Source organism: Sus scrofa, chromosome 8 (assembly GCF_054392235.1).
Source record: "Sus scrofa isolate SSC_HxYL_T2T_F1_AM1 chromosome 8, Sscrofa_HxYL_maternal_Yorkshire_Landrace_v2.0, whole genome shotgun sequence".
Taxonomy (NCBI): Eukaryota; Metazoa; Chordata; class Mammalia; order Artiodactyla; family Suidae; genus Sus; species Sus scrofa.
In genome coordinates, this window is record NC_139390.1 from 12,791,801 (window position 1) to 12,810,208 (window position 18,408).

The window sequence follows — 18,408 nt, forward strand, 5'->3', positions numbered from 1 at the left end:
GGGGTGGAACTGAGAGCTGCAGCTGCAGGCCTACACCACAGACACAGTGACGTCAGATCCAAGCCGCAGCTGTGACCTACACCATAGCTCATGGGGCTACCCCAGATTTTTAACCCATGGGAGCAAGGCCAGGGATCAAACCTGCATCCTCACACACACTTAGCTGGGTTTGTAACTGCTGAGCCACAACGGGGTACTCCAGCTCTCAACTTTCTGAAACTTTAATGTATTAGATTATTAGTCCTTTATTTTAAAATAGAAGCTACAAATAGTTTTTCATAGACTGCCATTTGTCTTTCAATTTTTCTAATGGTGCTTTCTTTTTATCACACAGAAGTTATTTTTATACACTGGAATTTATCATTCTCTTACTGTTAACATGATATTCTAGTTGAGATATAAATGATGAAGAGGGGCAAGCAGAGAAACAAGAAGATCCGAAGGCCAAGTAATGCAGGCAAAGTGACTGGCTAGAGTGAAGGTTCAGAACTGAAGTGAGCTTGGTATGTGTCAGAAATAGATGGTGTGACTTGCACACACTAAGCCAGGAAGAGAGGAAAAGGGATTAAAGTCCTGATAGGTACACAGACACAAGATCTTAGCAAAGTCATATAAGTCACGGAAAGAAAATTTAAATTTCGTTCTTCAGGTAATAGAAAACTAAGAGGAAGATTTAAATATAGAGGTAATACCAGTTTTACATTATTCAGTCTAAGCATGAGAACTCCATTTTGGCACACGATAACTTTAAGGTTATGTTAAAGTACATACTATAAAAGTTGTATTTTGAGAGAAAATACATGAACAAATTACAAGGGAAACAAAAACTCAATGAATTGTCACTTGGAAACCATGCAGTGGAAGAGTAGTCAATTTTATATCAAACTATAACAAAAATTCAGGGAGAATATAATGGCTACAAAGAAACTGATTTTTTTTCTTTTTATACTTTATACAGCTAAGTAAGTTAGTGAAGTAATCGTTGGTTTACATGATTATATTTATGGAACTTCTGAATTTAAAGTTCATGGCTTTTTGTGATATTCTTCTTTTTTTTTTTTTTTTTTTTTTGTCTTTTTGCCATTTATTGGGCCGCTCTCGCAGCATATGGAGTTCCCAGGCTAGGGGTCTAATCGGAGCTGTAGCCACCAGCCTACGCCAGAGCCACAGCAACGTGGGATCCGAGCCGCGTCTGCAACCTACACCACAGCTCACAGCAACGCCAGATCCCCAACCCACTGAAACCCGCAACCTCATGGCTCCTAGTCGGATTCGTTAACCATTGCGCCACAATGGGAACTCCAGATATTCTTTAAAAAATAGAAAAAAGAAAAATCTAGCTTAAATATATTGTAACAACTATATTTTTTGACACTCTATAATCTGACTTTATGGAAACAGCTTTGACTAGTCTCTTGATTTTTAAGTGACAAGAGAATCTTCACACAGTTCCTTAAACATACCGGATTTACTCCTGCCTTCTTTGATTTCTGATATTTTTGTCTCTGTTTCTGATTTGTCTTCTGTCTGGAATGCCCTGCACCTGAGGACTTCTGCCCATTCAATTCTCTGTTCAAACTCACCTCTTCAGGGAGGCTTTCCTGACCACCTTATCTAAAAATAACCCTCTCAAGTTACTCTTGATGCCTTGCTTATTGAATCTTTTGTAAAATTAGGGGCACACTGACAGGCATATTTTAAAAAAGTAAAAAATAACTTCTGGAAGTGAAAAAATAATATCTTAGAAACTCAAACAATGATTAGAATAGCTCAAGAGAGAACCAGTGAATTTGAAAATAGTTCTAAGTAAACTAATCAGGGTATAACACAAAAAGATAAAAAAAAGTGGAAGATATGAAAGAGAAGATAAGAGATGTGACATCTAGAATTAGAGGATCCAAAACATGTCTCAGTATATTGTGACAAAATATACAATGGGAGTTATAATACATTGAAAAGATAATGGCTAAAAAAGCACAGCTCAGTTTTAGAAATGAAGAAGTCCCAAACAGAATGAATAAAAGAAATATGCACCCAAACATATCTAAGACAACCTGCAGAACAGTGTGAACAAAACAGAGAGAGAGAGAGAGAGGTGCTAAAATAGAGAGGGTGAAGATTACCTACAAAGGAAAGACTATTTGTTGGGCACTTGCAGCAAAAATAAAAGCCAAGACACTATCATAGTAGCAGTGCTGACAAAATAATAATTGTCAGTCTAGACTTGTTACCCAGAAAAACATCTCTTTTGAAAACAAAGGTTGAAAAAAATACAAGATACTACCAAAAGACTTTTATTAAAAGAATGTCTGATTCCTGAAGAAAATTTGAGATATAAGAACAAATGATGAACAAAGGAAAAAGTCAATTAAGTACATAAATCTAAACAAAAATTAATTATATAATAGTTATAATGTTTGTGATATCATAAGAGAGAAAAAAAGACTGATAAAATGGCTGTATGTGTTAGGGCAAGTAACAAATTAAAATTTTCTTTATATTAACTGTTAACTAAACATTAAAAAATTTCTAGAGTAACTACCAATAAAATAGCAGTAGAGTGTATAACTTCAAAATTAGCAAAGGAAGAATAATAAAATAAGAGCAAAAATGTAATCTAAAAGAAAATAACAAAGGAGGAAAAAAGCTTATAACAAATGGGACAAACAGAAAGCACAAAATAAGATGGTGGAAACAATTACAAGGGTGTTGAGGCTACAAAAGAATAGAGGATGCTATGGGAAAATATAATGAAATTTGGTGTTTATTAATAAGAATGTGTGTGTGTGTGAGCCTGTGCACATCTAATTTAGGAGGCATGGGGGGAGCTTTTCTTAAGCAGTGATGTTTAAAAGGAAGCCTGAAGAAAAACAGAGTAAGACTTATTTAAAAAAAATTAGTGGGGGTATGGAGTGGCTTCCATAGGGGAGGCAAGAGCATGTGTAAATGTTCTGAGGCCAGAGTGTATGACATTCAAGAAACAGAGAAAACCAATATGAGGACTAAAGAGGGATGCAAGATGAGACTGAATAGGTAAGATAGACAGGGTCTGGATCTTGATGAATTCAGGTTTTTAGACTCTATACTAAGGACAATTTGAAGCCACTAAGTCTTAAGCAGATGAGCGGTATGTCTCAATTTGGAATTTTTTAGTATCACCTGTTTCCTCTATCCCTAGAGTCAGAGAAGGTTAGATTGCTAGAGTCATGGATCACCTAGATTCTTCCAGTTTACTAAAATATGGTATCTTCTCAAGCATAGAACATAACATTTTCTTCCGTATGCCTTTAAAAGTTCAGCACAGAAAAACAAGCTGGATAATTTTATTGCCTACATTAGTCGATATAGAAATATCTTCTAAACTGAACTTTAAAAAAAAAACTGTTCAGTATTTTCTTAACAGAGTAACAATGAATTTCATTTTTAAACAGTGTAGTTTATAGTAATTTAAAATACTGAATATCATAAAGTGATACTTGGCTCTCAATTACAATTTAACATCTCAACTGACATCACCTTAACCTCAGCCAAGAAACTAGACTAGGGGTGGCAGCAGCAGCAACAATAAAGGATATTTAATGACAATTTAACATATCACTGAAATTTATATGTTTTATTCAATACAATCTTCCAAATGCTCACTTGAAGGCCAGTTTATATTAGTTTCATCCATAATTCATTTTTTAAAGTTTTATGCAAACTAGGAAATATGATTTCCAAAGTTTAGCCTACTGATAGCAATGTAAAATCTTAAATTTAAAAAAATTTTTAAAGTAAAATTTCCTAAAATTTTTTAACTTAACCTGTTGCCAATTAGCTTAAGAGAAAATGACTCTAAAAATGTTACGTCATCACAATGCAGTGTAATAATTAATGTTCATCATGACACAATGTTCTACATGTTGTTTAAAATAAGAAATTTCACTGCTAAAAAATCATAAATACAATGATCAAGTCTCAATTCCTATTTTAGTTGTCAATAGCATTTGAAAATAGTGAAGATTTTTAATCCAGGAAATGCAATGTCATAAAGTATACACACACACTGGGGATACAAAAGTGAATAGAAAGGTTCCAGCTCCCAAAGGTTGATTACAGTGAGGAAATAAACATGGCAACAAGTACAATGAATTGAGAAATCTATTATAATGAAACTTGAACCAGAATATTCCCGGGACTTCATGGAAGAAAACGATACCAACAAGGCCCCTGAAGTGCTGCTGTTTCATCCCTGCCCACATTTGATCTTGTTTTGTACTAAACTGGTAAATCCTTCATAGTTCTCATAATAATAAGTTACAAATTTCTTCCTCTACTTTGGAATTCAGGAGTTTTTACTTTAAACCCAGATTAAAATTAAAAAAAATTTTTTTTGGACGTGCTAATGTTATTTCTACCTATTTTAAAGGTAGTGCTCCAGGACTAAAAAATGAATGTCATACATTCTCCTAGTTTCTGAGCTCAGGGTATGCAAATCTGCAGAAATAAAAGTGCACAAAGAAATAGTTCTAATATTTGAAATACCTGGCTAGAAAGTACAATGGAGATGTAATTAGAATGGGGGTAAAACAATATTTTCAGTCAAGAGTTTGTAGAAGAGAGGGCAAGGAAAATGAGAAGTATGAAAATTGATTTATGAAGAACAGTAACAGAAGCTGTAAAGGTCTGCATGGAAAAGAGATGTTTAGAGATACAAAACAGTTTCAACAAATACATACATATATACATATACATAGCACTAGTAAGTAAAATGAAAAATTTCCTCATTTTATTGCAGGTGGGAAAGAAACCCCAAAATCCTAAAGGTTAGCATGGAAAAGAGAAGTTGTGGAGATATGATAATTTCTACAAATATTTACAGTACTATTAAGTCAAATATTGTTTCAGATGGAAAAAATATAAAATGCAGGGTTAACGTTTTAGAGATATGAGCTTAATTATCACAGCTGTCAAAGATTTTTTTTGTAAGTACTTACTGTCAAGCAGAGGTTGAATTATCATCTCTTATGATAGAATAAAAGAACCCAATATTGGGATGAAAACTGGGTAGGCTATTCTGTTGAGCAGCTTTTTCTCTGCTTATTTGGCTATTTTATCTTCTGATATCTGTTTTCTCCTATTTTTCTATAGAGTTGTGTTTTCCTCACTGGCTATAGTTTTGTTTGGTTAGTTACATCAGTTATACATACTGTCTCCAAATTTGAGGCTTGAACTTTCACTCTTGACAGTGTTTTCCAAAATACTTAAGTTTTACATTTTAGTACAGTCAAATTTACACAATTGTATGGATTGTTATTTCTGCGTCTTAAGAAATTCTTTTTTATTTTAAATTAAGATATAATCTTTTATCATTTCTAACTTTTAGCTTTGCTTTTAACATCTTGACCTCTAATTCAACTGAAATTACTTTTGTGAATGGTGTGAGGTAGGGATTTATTTCCCCCGCTCCACATGGGTAACCAATTGCCCTGGAGTTATTTACTGAATAGGCTATCATCCTAGTGATTTAATACGACATATCTCTGTCTTGTACCAAGATGCCAGTGGTGTTTGGAGAGTTTCTGGGCTTGCTAATCTATCCTAGTGTTTTGTTTATGTTCATAGCACCTTGTATGGAGTATTATACTAAGTCTTGATCTGTTTTAGAGAAGTCCGTCACTATCTTGACTTGGTAATTCCTGGCTCTTTAAGTTTTAGGTCATAAGTTTTTGCTCATAAATTTTAGGATTGGCGAGTAATTTTTCAATAAACTTAATCAAAATTTTGACTGGAATGACACTGAATTTTTAAGTACATTAAGATGAATTGCTCTCTTTTAGAGTCTTCGCATTAATTTAAAATATAATCACTCATTTTAGGAGTCCTCTTTTATTCTTTTAGGAGTCCTTCAATAAAGTTTTATAATGTTCTCTGTAAGATCTTTTTTTTAGGGCCACACCTGTGGCATATGGAGGTTCCCAGGCTAGGAGTCTAATTGGAGCTGTAGACGCCAGCCTACACCACAGCCACACCAGATCCGAGCCACGTCTGCAACATGTACCACAGCTCATGGCAATGCCAGACCCTTGACCCACTAAGTGAGGCCAGGGATCGAACCCACAACCTCATGATTCCTAGTTGGATTCGTTTCCCCTGCGCCACAAGGGTAACTCCTCCATAAGATCTTAAACAGTTTATTAGTTTCATTCTTAGCTGTTTTAATGTTTTTCCTGCTTTTGTTGCTATGGTAGAAGAGATTTTTCTAAAATTGGATTTTCTTTTTTCTTACTTATTTAGGGCTGCACCTGTGGCATATGGAAGTTCCCAGGCTAGGGGTCCAATAGGAGCTGCAGCTACCGGCTTACACCACAGCCACAGCAACGTGTCTGTGACCTACACCACAGCTCACAGCAATGCCAGATCCTTAACCACTGAGTGAGGCCAGGGATCGAACCAGCATCCTCATGGATACCAGATTCCTAACCTGCTGAGCCACGATGGGAACTCCCTAAAAATGTGATTTTCTAATCAGTTGTAATACCTACTAATCTTGTAAGTAGGACCTTTTCTGAACTCTTTCATCAGTTCTAAAACCTTAGGTATATACACAACCATAATGTTCATAAGCAACCACAATTTTGCTCATTCTTTCCTTATAGCCTGTTGCTTATTATGTTTTCATATTCCTTTTTTTTCCATCATGTTATTACATGAGTCAAGACCTCTCATAAAACGTTGAAAATTGGTTATATTGTGCATTTTGGTCATGTCTATTACTTTATTTAACATTTTTTTTTTCTTAATTTTATGGCCACATCTGCAGCATATGGAAGTTCCTGGGCCAGGGACTGAACCCGAGCCACAGCTGCAAACTATGCTACAGGTGCGCCAGATCCTTTAACTCACTGCACTGGGCCTCCACAGTGAACCGAGCTACTGCAGTTGGATTCTTAACTCACTACACTTTAGTGAGAACTTTATTACTCTAAATCATTAAGTTATAATGTCCCTGGTAGCAGAAGTGCTCATCTATTCTTGGTGTGAAAAGCATTTTTTTAATCACAGATGCGTCAGCTTCCGTAAATTTCTTCCGTATCTACTAGGATGTTATAGTTTTATTTGGTAATGTGGAAAATCATAAAGGTTTTTCAAATGCAGAATCAACTGTGCCTTCCTAGTCATTATTTATAATGTTTTTATACGTCACAATATTCAGTTAGCTAATATTTATTTAGAATTTTTGCACTTAGGTTTGTAAATAAGACTAGTTTGCAACTTGTTTTTTCTTTTGCTATGTGTGCCTCATTTTGGTATCAAGATTATAGCAATATTTTTCTCTTTTCTATTCTTTAAAATAGTAAAATATATGATTTATTTGTTGCTTTAAGGTTATATTAAGTTATAATTTGGGATTAATAACTTTAATTTTACATACTTATAGGCTCAACAATCCATAAACTATTCACATTATTTATGGTTATTAGATTATTGGATTTACAGATTACATCATCTAATTTGAATAAAATAACACAAAATGAACAAATGACTTAAATGAGTACTGCTGCAAAATTATAAAGTGAGAATAACATGAAAAATGTAATCACTAGCAAATAATTAACAAAGGCAGAACTAATCCTGTGACTACAAGTATGAGCACATTATTAATCCAACTATAAGGTAAGAACAGAGAAGTCAGTCCAAAAATACCTTTAGTTCTTAAGAAACCATTTGAAATAAGGGTTTATACCTTGTACTATTACTAATGAAACACTCCAAAGACTACAGTGTGGACTGTATAAAATAGTGGGGATGAAATCACCATATTTAGCAAGACATTTAAAAATTGTTTAGGAGGTCCCATCGTGGCTCAGCAGTAACGAACCCGACTTGTATCCATGAGGATGTGGGTTTGATCCCTGGCTTCGCTCAGTGGGTTAAGTATCCAGTGTTGCTGTGAGCTTTGTGGTGTATAAGTCACAGATGTGGCTCAGACCCCATGTTGCTGTGGCTGCAGCTTAGGCTGGAAGCTACAGCTCTGATTTGACTCCTAGCCTGGGAACTTCGATATGCCGCAGGTGCAGCTCTAAAAAGACCAAAAAAAAAAAAAAAAAAAAAAAAAAATTTGTTTATAACATCTTTATTTCAACTTTAAAATTTTTAATCTGTGGAAAGATTAGTACATATAAGGTACTGGTATGTATACAACATACACACACACACATGCGCACATATTCAAATGCATTAAAGGTTATGTGCTTCATTAAAAAAAAACAAGTAGGCAAAGTGCACAAGTAGAGTACGCAAGTAGGCAAAGTGAAAGGCTACCAATCTACCAGAGCAGAATAGTTTTCTAAAAAACAGTCTGACTTTGGAGTTCCTGTCATGGCACAGTGGTTAGTGAATCGCACTAGGAATCATGAGGTTGTGGGTTCGATCCCAGGCCTTGCTCAGCGGGTTAAGGACCCGGTGTTGCCGTGAGCTGTGGTGTAGGTCGCAGACGGGCTCGGATCCCGCGTTGCTATGGCTCTGGCGTAGGCCAGCGGCTACAGCTCCGATTAGACCCCCAGCCTGGGAACCTCCATATGCCACGGGAGCAGCCTTAGAAAAGGCAAAAAGACAAAAAAAAAAAAAAAAGTAATAATAATAAAATAAAATAAAAAAACAGTCTGACTTTATTATTCTCTGCTTAAAATAATCTAACAGTTTTCTAAGCAAAGCAGATCCTAAGAAAAGTAAAAAAATCCTTAATATTTACCACATGGCTTTCTCACAATTTTTTCCTTACCTATTTCCTTACCATTCTCCCCCCTGGTCACTACACTACAAGTCAGACTGAACTAAATAAATGATTCCCATCCTGCCTAAGAACACTGAAATCTCATGTGACAAAAAGTCATCCCTCAAAATTAAAATCCTCAAGAAGACTATTTAAAGTACAGATTTATATTCACCATCATTACTTCTTTCCACATAAGAATGTTTACATAAATTATTTGTATACTTTGTCTAGAATATCACAATAATTTAAATAATAAGTACATTACTCATTTCTATATATACTTGGGTCTGCCTTATCACTTAAGTTCACAGAGTCACAGAAAGTAAGGTCTGGAAATTTATTTTTAAAATGTCATCCATTTCAACCACTCATCTGATGCTTTTGAATACTTCTAATATAAGGGAAGTATTTACCCCCTTCTCCTTTGAAAAAATATCTGATCCTTAGAAATATTCTTTCTTATACGGACCTGAAATCTCTTTCCACTTAACTTCTAGCTTGTGATCCTAATTCTACTCATTGGGCCATTCAGAGAAAGCGCAGTCCTACTTTAGTGTAAACAGCCATACAAATGTTTATAGATAACTACCAGGCTTCTCTTCTGTGGTGGTAAGGAAAGGAAGGTAAAGTGTATAGAGAGTCTAGTGATTGAGTATCTTTTATGAGTAGGTTATTTTACATTTATTTTTTTAATTTTTTAAATTTTTTTGGTGGTTACTTTACATTTAAACTTCATATTGTTCCAATGCATTTGTTATTATTACTGCCCAATAACAAATGGGGAAATTAAAGCTCTGATAGGTAAAGTTAACTGTTAATTTTAACTACAAGTCCCTTGCAGATACCAAAACCTGTTTCAGTCTCTCTAGAACACTGAACTGCCTCCCACAAAGAAGAGATATAAAAAAGTAAAAAAAAAAAAAAAAAGCAAGACAAACAATAAAAATTCTAAAAACCCTATGTTTTCTATGTTATAAAATTCAATGTATTGATATACTTTTGACCTTAAGCTCTATATCATAATTGTCTTGCACATTTCTTTGTGCCTTTTTTTGTTTGTTTTTGCTTTTTAGGGCTGCACCCGTGGCATAGGGAAATTCCCAGGCTAGGGGTTCAATTGGAGCTGCAGCTGCTGGCCTACGCCACAGCCACAGCAATGCAGGATCCAAGCTGCATCTGCGACCTACACCACAGCTGATGGCAACGCTGGATCCCCGACCCACTAAGCAAGGCCAGGGATTGAACCTGCATCCTCATGGATGCTAGCTGGATTCATTTCCGTTGCACCACAATGGGAACTCCCTCCTTGTGTCTGATAACCCATCTAATTATTATCTTTTTTTTTTTTTTTTTTTTTTTTTGTCTTTTGTCTTTTGTTGTTGTTGTTGTTGTTGCTATTTCTTGGGCCGCTCCTGCGGCATATGGAGGTTCCCAGGCTAGGGGTTAAATTGGAGCTGTAGCCACCGGCCTACGCCAGAGCCACAGCAACGCGGGATCCGAGCCGCGTCTGCAACCTACACCACAGCTCACGGCAACGCCGGATCGTTAACCCACTGAGCAAGGGCAGGGACCAAACCCGCAACCTCATGGTTCCTAGTCGGATTCGTTAACCACTGCGCCACGACGGGAACTCCTAATTATTATCTTAATATTTTTCAGATCTTTCTACATAAATTAACTCATACAACCTAAAATGAGGGATGCAGAAAGAAAAAAAGTATTTCCATATTTCAGCACTTTACATATCTGTCTTACATACTGAAAAGATTATCTTCTTCAAACATTGATTAGTGTACTCCTCTTCAGAGTCCTAAACACCACACTGCCTTCTGCAATCAAACCTAACGTTGATATTTTTCTGGTCCGAAGGACTGACAACACTATCTCCAACTTGCATTAATAAAAGCTACTTGTTCTCTCTTCTCTAAGCAAACACTTGTTTGGCATCCTCCACAAGCACATTAAGGCTCTTCCCTTCTTTCCTTTGAGAATCACAGATTTTCCTTCAATAACAATTAGATAAAACCAACACAGCTTCACCATTCATGCTTCTTATGAAAAATATACAGTTAATTACATGATTACATTATTATTTATCATATGTATTAGCTCTCTCTTTCCCTAGTTACAGCACAAAGATAAATAATTTATTTTGTACTTTTCACCTACGTGCAAAAAGCTGAACAGCAAGTACCTGATGAATGTTCTCAGTGCTACATTATAAAATATTTTAAAATCACATACATCTTTTTATTTGCATACTTTGCTTTCAGGTTGCTTTTCAGAAAGCTCTCCACCATACACTTTATTGTGAAAAGAGGCTGAGAGGAACTCTCATTTTCTCTTTTATAAACAAAGTCAAATTCAATACAAAAGCTCTAAATTAGAACTTATTTCTAGTCCATACTACTCAGGCTAATTACAAGTGACATTGCTTCTAAAATAAATTTCTCTGTGACTATAAGGCTATTCACATATTTAAGAATATTAAAACATAAAATCACATCACACACATGTACACGTGCACAGATCTTACCTTGCTGAGTATTTTGTTCTTGCATTCGATTCACAGTGAGGTCTAAGGGGCCTTCCTGCTCTTCCTGAAGGGAGTTTTCTGCTTGATTCATTTGGATATTTTTACATATTAGACTTGGTCCAATGGAACCATTTCTATTCTCTTGAATTTTACCACTTTTTGAAATATACTCAATTGCAAACTGACGTATCATCTTTTTCATTAATTCCTGAGCAACTAGGGGAATGTTAGGATCACAGTTCTGAGGAAGATCTAGGGAAAAAATAAATATAATAAGAATTAAAAAATAGAATGTAAAACACCAATGTTTAAATTTATCTTATTTTTATTACAGATTAATGACTTAGAAGTCTCTTGGAGTTACTCTATAATTGCCAACGGTTTCTTAGACTTAGCAAGAGAAACCCTGTACATTTAATCAGTATTATATCAAACTTAAGATATTTAATTACTTCTTAAAAATAAATATTTTCAATCCTAAACTAAAATATAAAGAATTAGACATAAAAGCAGACGGTTTATTTTTAGAGTTTTAATTCAAATGTATTTTATTAAAACACTTAGTGTTGTAAACATAAACTGTTAAGTAACCAGGCAATTTTCAACCTAAAAGAGTAGGAACACACATTAACTATTTTAAAAAGCCTAAATTCCACAGCTGTTTATTATGAATTGTTAGTAATCTGCCATATTTTCCTTCTTTTTACTTTTTTCGGTTTGCAGAATTACTAAAAGTAAATTGAAGAATTATGGTATTTTACTCTTAAATATTTCAGCACATACCTACTAAGATCCCCCTATAAAAATGGTAATAGCACTACTGAGGATCTTCCCTCTCCCCCTTTCTTTTTTGGCAGCCCCACAGCATATGGAATTCCTGGGCCAGGGATTAGATCCAAGCCACATCTGTGGCAACGACAGATCCTTTAACCCACTGTGCCGGGTGGGGATGGAACCTGCATCCTGGCACTGCAGAGGCGCCATGGATCCCATGCCACAGTGGGAACTTGTTACTGAGGGTCTTTTCTGATACTGAGTGGTGGTGGTAACTTTTTCACACACATATGTCTGGCCTCACTGCAATGCTCTTATTTACTCTGCTCCTTCACAGTTAGAATAATTAGTGAACTGGGAAGGATGACTAAACATACTTGGTTAGGCTCCATACTCCTACCTACTAGAAGTAAACCTACTTCTAGAGATATTACTTCTTTGCTCCTTAAATGCCTCAACTCTTATCCACACAGATCAGTCTTATGAAAATAGGCCTGTTCTATTCCAGGGCTATCTGAGACAGAAGGGTTAAATCTCCTAAGTTTTCGGGTTCAGTATTAGCTACAGCACTTATCTAACAGGTCTGAAGACAAGTCCTCCAACTAGCATCTAGTTTCATTGATCTATGATTCTAAAAACGCAAGAAGGATAGAAAACATACTATTGAGAGGTGAGGAAAGGCAACAAACTACTTCCACCATGATTATCACTGCATTTGGTAGGAAAATGTGACCTGGGCCAACATGAATCTGTTTATAGTCCTGCAGAGATATCAATATATTTGATCACAGGGTGTTGTTTTTGACCAGCTGGAGACGTTACATGATAAGTTCTCTCCATTATACTGCCACTTCCAAAAAAAAAAAGAATTCTGAATTCTGAAAAAAACATCTGTGGGACTAAAAAAAAAAGTAGTGTCTTAGCTCTCATACTTATTCTTTGTTTAGAACTCAGCAGAGAGACTCTGTTCTTGACTTGGCTATATAACTGACCCTTGAACAACACGGGTTTGAAATGTGGAGGTACACTTAGACACTTAGACATGGATTTTTTTTTTCCCAATAAATATGTACTAAGTACTACACAATCTATGGTAGGTTGAATCTGAGGATGTGGAACCCCAAATATGAAGGGCCCCTGTAAAGTCAGTCTCAGATTTTTGACTGTGCAAAGGGTCAGTGCCCCAACCCCCACTTGTAACAGGTCAACTGTATATCATATCCCTGTAGCTGATTTATTTTATAACTGGAGGTTATACCTCTTAATCCCTCTCATTTATTTTGTCCCCCAACACCCCTCTCCTCTAGCAACCACCTGTTTTGTTCTCTGTAACTGAGCTTCAATTTACTTTAGTTTGATTGTCTTGTTTCTTAGATTCTACATATAAGTGAGAATATATACCATAAGGAATATGGTCATTAATACTGCAATAACTTTGTATGGGGGTAGATGGCTACTAGACTTACTGTGGTGATCATTTCACCATGTAGGCAAATGTCAAAGCAATCTGTAGTACACCTGAAACTAAAATAATATTGTACATCAACTATTTTAATAAAAAACAAAGACTTGGCTACAGATTGGAATCTTAGTCATCCTTATGAATGTAAGCTAGTTCCACATCCCTTCCATGTTTGAGTTTCTCTGTTCATAAAAATGGAAATGATAATAAAACCTTAGAAATCATAACAGTTCACTTGATATTTTAAAGTTATATAAGTAATTAAAATACTGAACTCCTGTACTTGGCATTTTAATAGCTGACATTTACTATCTTCTTATCTTAGGTTATAGTGACAATAACAAGAGAACAAAAAGATACAAGCTGAGCAGTTAAATATTCTTTAATTCATAAAATGCCAAATAAGTAAAAATATTAACTAGATTAATAAAAAATTATTAACTAGCTGGGAAAATACAAAGGACAAAATTTCTAAGTCCATGTAACATATTTTGTAACCTAGATTTATAGCAAAAAAAGAAATTTCCATGTTACATAAAAGGATTCCCAATTTATATCAATTTTTTTTTTTTGATTACTACCTCTAGGAATCTTGGAAGGCTTCTGTGAACATTCTTGCCCACCTTTTTTCAAAACTAATCTTGCTTGGCATTCATTATGTGTTAAAAGGACATGCCAGATTTACTTCTAGGCATTTTGGTTAACTGTCCTAAAATTTACTGGCTAATGCCACCTTATAGATTCAAAATGATTTATTAAAAAAGGACCAGACTCACATCATACAACTAGGGTTATACTTTAGAGTTGCATTTAGAGCTAAGTTTAAAGTGGAATAATAATGCTACTTTGTTCTATTCATCTACTCACTTTGTTTATATTGAGAATAAGTCTATGTGTGAGACAAAGGACTTTCCAACAAACAAACAAGGTTAAAAAAAAAAAAAAGACAAAGAAAATGCTGTTCAGTTGCTGATTAGCTAGTGAGCCTTCCAGATTAGAAGTCGTTACTACTACAAAAAAGCAAATGTTTAGTTAACTAAAGATCTTGGCCAGGGATATAAACTTAGATGATTTCAAAAGTCAGGCGACTAACAAACATTTGGCTAGAAGAGAAAATATGCTGCCACACATAAATGGTATCAGTTAACCCCGAAAAGGTAGAAATAACTTATTTTTGCTCTATTTCTTCGCTTTTCAAATTTTACTAATTTAAAACTTTAACAAGCTCTTTGTGGTAGCCAGTTTCAAAATGGTCTTTAATGATTCCCATTCCCACCTCCTGGCTTCACAGTGCTGTGTAGCCACTTCCACGTTGTAGCAGGGGCGGCATGTGTGATTAATAGTAGCATACTGTTGGAAGTTCCCATGTGGTGCAGCAGGTTTGATTCCTGGCCTGGGAACTTCCACATGCCCTGGGTGCGGCCAAAAGAAAAAAAAAAAAAATAGCATACTGTAGAAGGCTGTGTCACTTCTGAGATTAGGTTAGAAAACAATGTGGTTTCTATCCTGGATACTCTGAACATTGATGTTTGTTCTCCTTCTCTCCCCCTGCTTCCTCTGCCCCCACTACTCTGTCCTCTCTCTCTCATCACTCATTCTGGAAAAAGCCATGAGTGGCACTATGAGGAGGCTCACAAGGAGAAGAACTGAAGTCTCCTACGAATAGCCAAATGAATGAACTTGGAAGAAGGTGCTTAAGATCAACCAAATCTCAAATGACTGCAACCCTAGCCAACCCCTTGCCTCCTGTCAAGTGAGAAACTGAGCCAGAAACATCTGGCTGAGCAACTCTTAGATTCCTGGTTCAGAGAAAATGTGAGATAATAAGTGTTTACTGTTCTAAACTTCTTAATTTGGGGGGTAATTTGTGAAGTATTACTAGATAAATAACACAAATTTTGGTACATGTTAGTTACATGCTGCTATAATAAAAACCTAAAATATACATGTAGCTTTAGAACCAGGCAGTAAGCTTCATGGAGAGTGATACTGTAAGCCTAAACTTTGAAGAAGCTGTTAACAGAGGCTTATGGTCTTTGACAAGGCTGCAAGGTGAGGAATTGTAGGAATATGAGGTAAATGTTATTGGAAAGTGGAAAAATATAATCATTATGTAGCAGCAGAAAGTTTTAAAACACTGTTGTCTGCATTAACTTGGAAAGTAGAAAATGTGCCTAATGAATAGATTGGAGGATTTATCTAGGGAAATTCTAAGCAAAGTGTGGATTTTCTTTGTGCCAATTGTAAAGTGTGAGGAGAGAGAGAGAGAGAAATATACTGACAGACTATTAAACAAAAATTGTTTGAAAATTTTCGGTCTATATACAGATAGCCATTGAGGCTAAAATTAAGAAAGGCTAATAAAAACCCAACTCAAAGGGACAGCCAGGAAAATATGACTCAGAAAGCTGATGAGATTTCTTCAAATTTTTGCTCTTTTAATAATGCTGTAGGTCACGTGTAAATTTATTACTTTCATTTCAGGTTTTTTTTTTTTGGTGACTGTCACTTCATTAAGTACAAGAACTACAGTATTAACTAAAAGCTTTCCAGGAAGCTTCTGTTCAAGAATATTGGCTAAGTCTTGGTAAAAGCAGCAAAACCATATGGCATTTAAAATTGTGCTATTCCCATCCTCCCTCCCCAGTTCTGAAGTAGCCTTCCGCAATACACACACAGCTCTTAGGCAAAGACTGAGAATCTTATGAAATCTCTGTCCAATCATTAGTTGACCACCAAGCTAACTAAGCAGAGATATCAGTGGCCATACAATACAAAGAATACTGGCTTCATGGAATTAGTTCAGCATTCATTAAACAAAGAAAAAGAACAAGAACACAAAGTGACAACAAATCCAAAAGAGGGAGATAATCTGATTTCCAGAGTTGTCATACTGTATTATATAAAATATCCAGTTTAAAAAAAAAATCATGAGAAAAAAAAAGAAACTATGAATCATATACAGGAAGAAAAGAGTCAACAGAAAATGTCTCTGAGGAAGGCCAGATATTGGACTCACTAAACAAAAAACTTATATGAGGCATTTTAAATATGTTCAAAGAACTAAAGGAAACCATGCATGAAAGAAGACAAGTATCAGGGGAACAACTCACAAAATAAAAACCTAAATAAACAGAGGCTTTTAAAAAGAAACAGGATATTCCGGAGTTGAAAAACACACAAAAATGCAAAATTTACTAGATGGATAAAACAGTAGATTTGAACTGGTAGAAATAAGCATCAATAAACCTGAAGATAAGCCAACTGAAATTACCCAGTCTGAGGGAAGGGAGGAAGGGAGGGAGGAAAGGAAAAAAAGGAAAGAAAGATGACTAGAGCCTCAGAGACCTGTGGGACAGCATCCAGGGTACCAAGATTCACAAACGGTAGTCCCAAAAGGAGAGGAGAGAATGAGGCACAAAGAATAGATGAAGAATAATGTCTGATAACATCCTAAATTTGATGAAAAACATTTATTTACATACCCAAGAAGCTCAACAAACTTCAAATGGGATAGACTCAAAGAAAGCCACATTTTGATACATCCTAATTTATGTGGTCGAAAACCAAAGAAAAAGAGTAAATCTTGAAAGTAGCAAGAAAAAAATCAACTCATTACATACAAGGCATCCTCCATGAGATTAGCAGTCAATATTATATCAGAAACAATAAAACCAGAAGGATGACATATTCAAGAAACTAAATGAAAGACTGTCAACCAAGAATTCTGTATTTAGAAAATATATTCAGAAATCTATATTCAGATTTGGTTCTTTGCTCTCTTATTTTTGTAAAAAAAAAAGGGGGGGTGAAATTCAAACATTTTCAGATAAACAAAAACAAAATTTGTTGTTCATAGACCAAACCTAATGAAAAGACACTAGACAGTAAATCAAATAATAAGCAATAGTTCCATAATTATAAAGGTAAAATACAGTATAAATTTATTTTTGTTTATAAACTATTAAATGTATTGTTTGTCTATAACTTTTTTCCTTCTACCTTAGATGGTAGCTGCACAAAGCAATGATTACAAATCATCTCAGTGGACAATGTATAAAGATGTATCACAGCTGACAGTAACAGCACACAGGATAGATGGAATGGAGTCATACAGGATCAAAGTTTTTGTATATCACTGAGGTCAAGTACGTATAAATCTGAACCAGACTATTGTCTATTAAGATGTTAATTGCAATCTCCAGGGAAACCATTAAGAAAATAACAACAACAAAAAAAAGATACTTAAAAAACAAAACAAAAACAGCACAACAAACCAAAGTAACTAAAATGATAAACTAGAAAATAGCTAACACAAAAGAAGGTAATAATAGAGATACAGAAAAAACAAAAAGAATACTACATTGAAAGTGAATAGAAGAATGACAAATGCACATCCTACCTTATAAGTAACTACATTAAATGTAAATGGAAAGGCAGAAACTGGCAAAATGGATTAAAAGGAATACCCGGCTACATGCTTTCAAAAGAGACACTTCAAAAACACAAGTATGTTGAAAGAAAAAGGATGAAAAAAAAAAGACATATTATGCAAACAGTAACCAAAATAAAGCTTGGGTGGTTATATTTGTATCAGACAAAAATCTTTTCTAAGACAAAAATCACTACTAGAAATAGAGAAAGTCATTTTATAATAATAAAGGTTCAATCTATTAAGAAGCCAAAATTATAAACACACATATACCTAACAACAGAACTTAGAAATACATGGAGAAAGCACTAACGGAATTAAAGGGAAAAATACAGTATTGAGTAATAATATCTGGAGACATCAATAAACCATTTTAAATAATGAACAGAAAAACCAGAAGATAAAAAAGTAGACTTCAACAACACTATAAACCACCTAGATCTAAG

At 34.9% G+C, this 18,408-nt stretch overlaps 1 protein-coding gene across 17 annotated transcripts in view; it reads right to left on the reverse strand.

The window, feature by feature from the left end:
* LCORL (ligand dependent nuclear receptor corepressor like) overlaps window positions 1–18,408 on the reverse strand; it is a 162,448-nt gene that overhangs the window by 44,673 nt on the left and 99,367 nt on the right. For 14 of the 17 annotated variants that reach the window (XR_014811831.1, XR_002346349.2, XR_014811838.1 and 11 more), the window contains one exon: window positions 11,295–11,546. The exons of 2 other annotated variants lie outside the window; for them this stretch is intronic. Coding sequence is in view for 6 of the 15 variants with exons in the window: in XM_084970668.1 (XP_084826794.1) it covers window positions 11,295–11,546 (252 nt within the window). In the remaining 9 variants the exon portion in view is untranslated. Of the gene's footprint in view, window positions 1–6,213; window positions 7,966–10,288; window positions 11,547–18,408 lie in introns of those variants that run through there. One more of the 17 variants, XR_014811839.1, reaches the window with a different exon arrangement.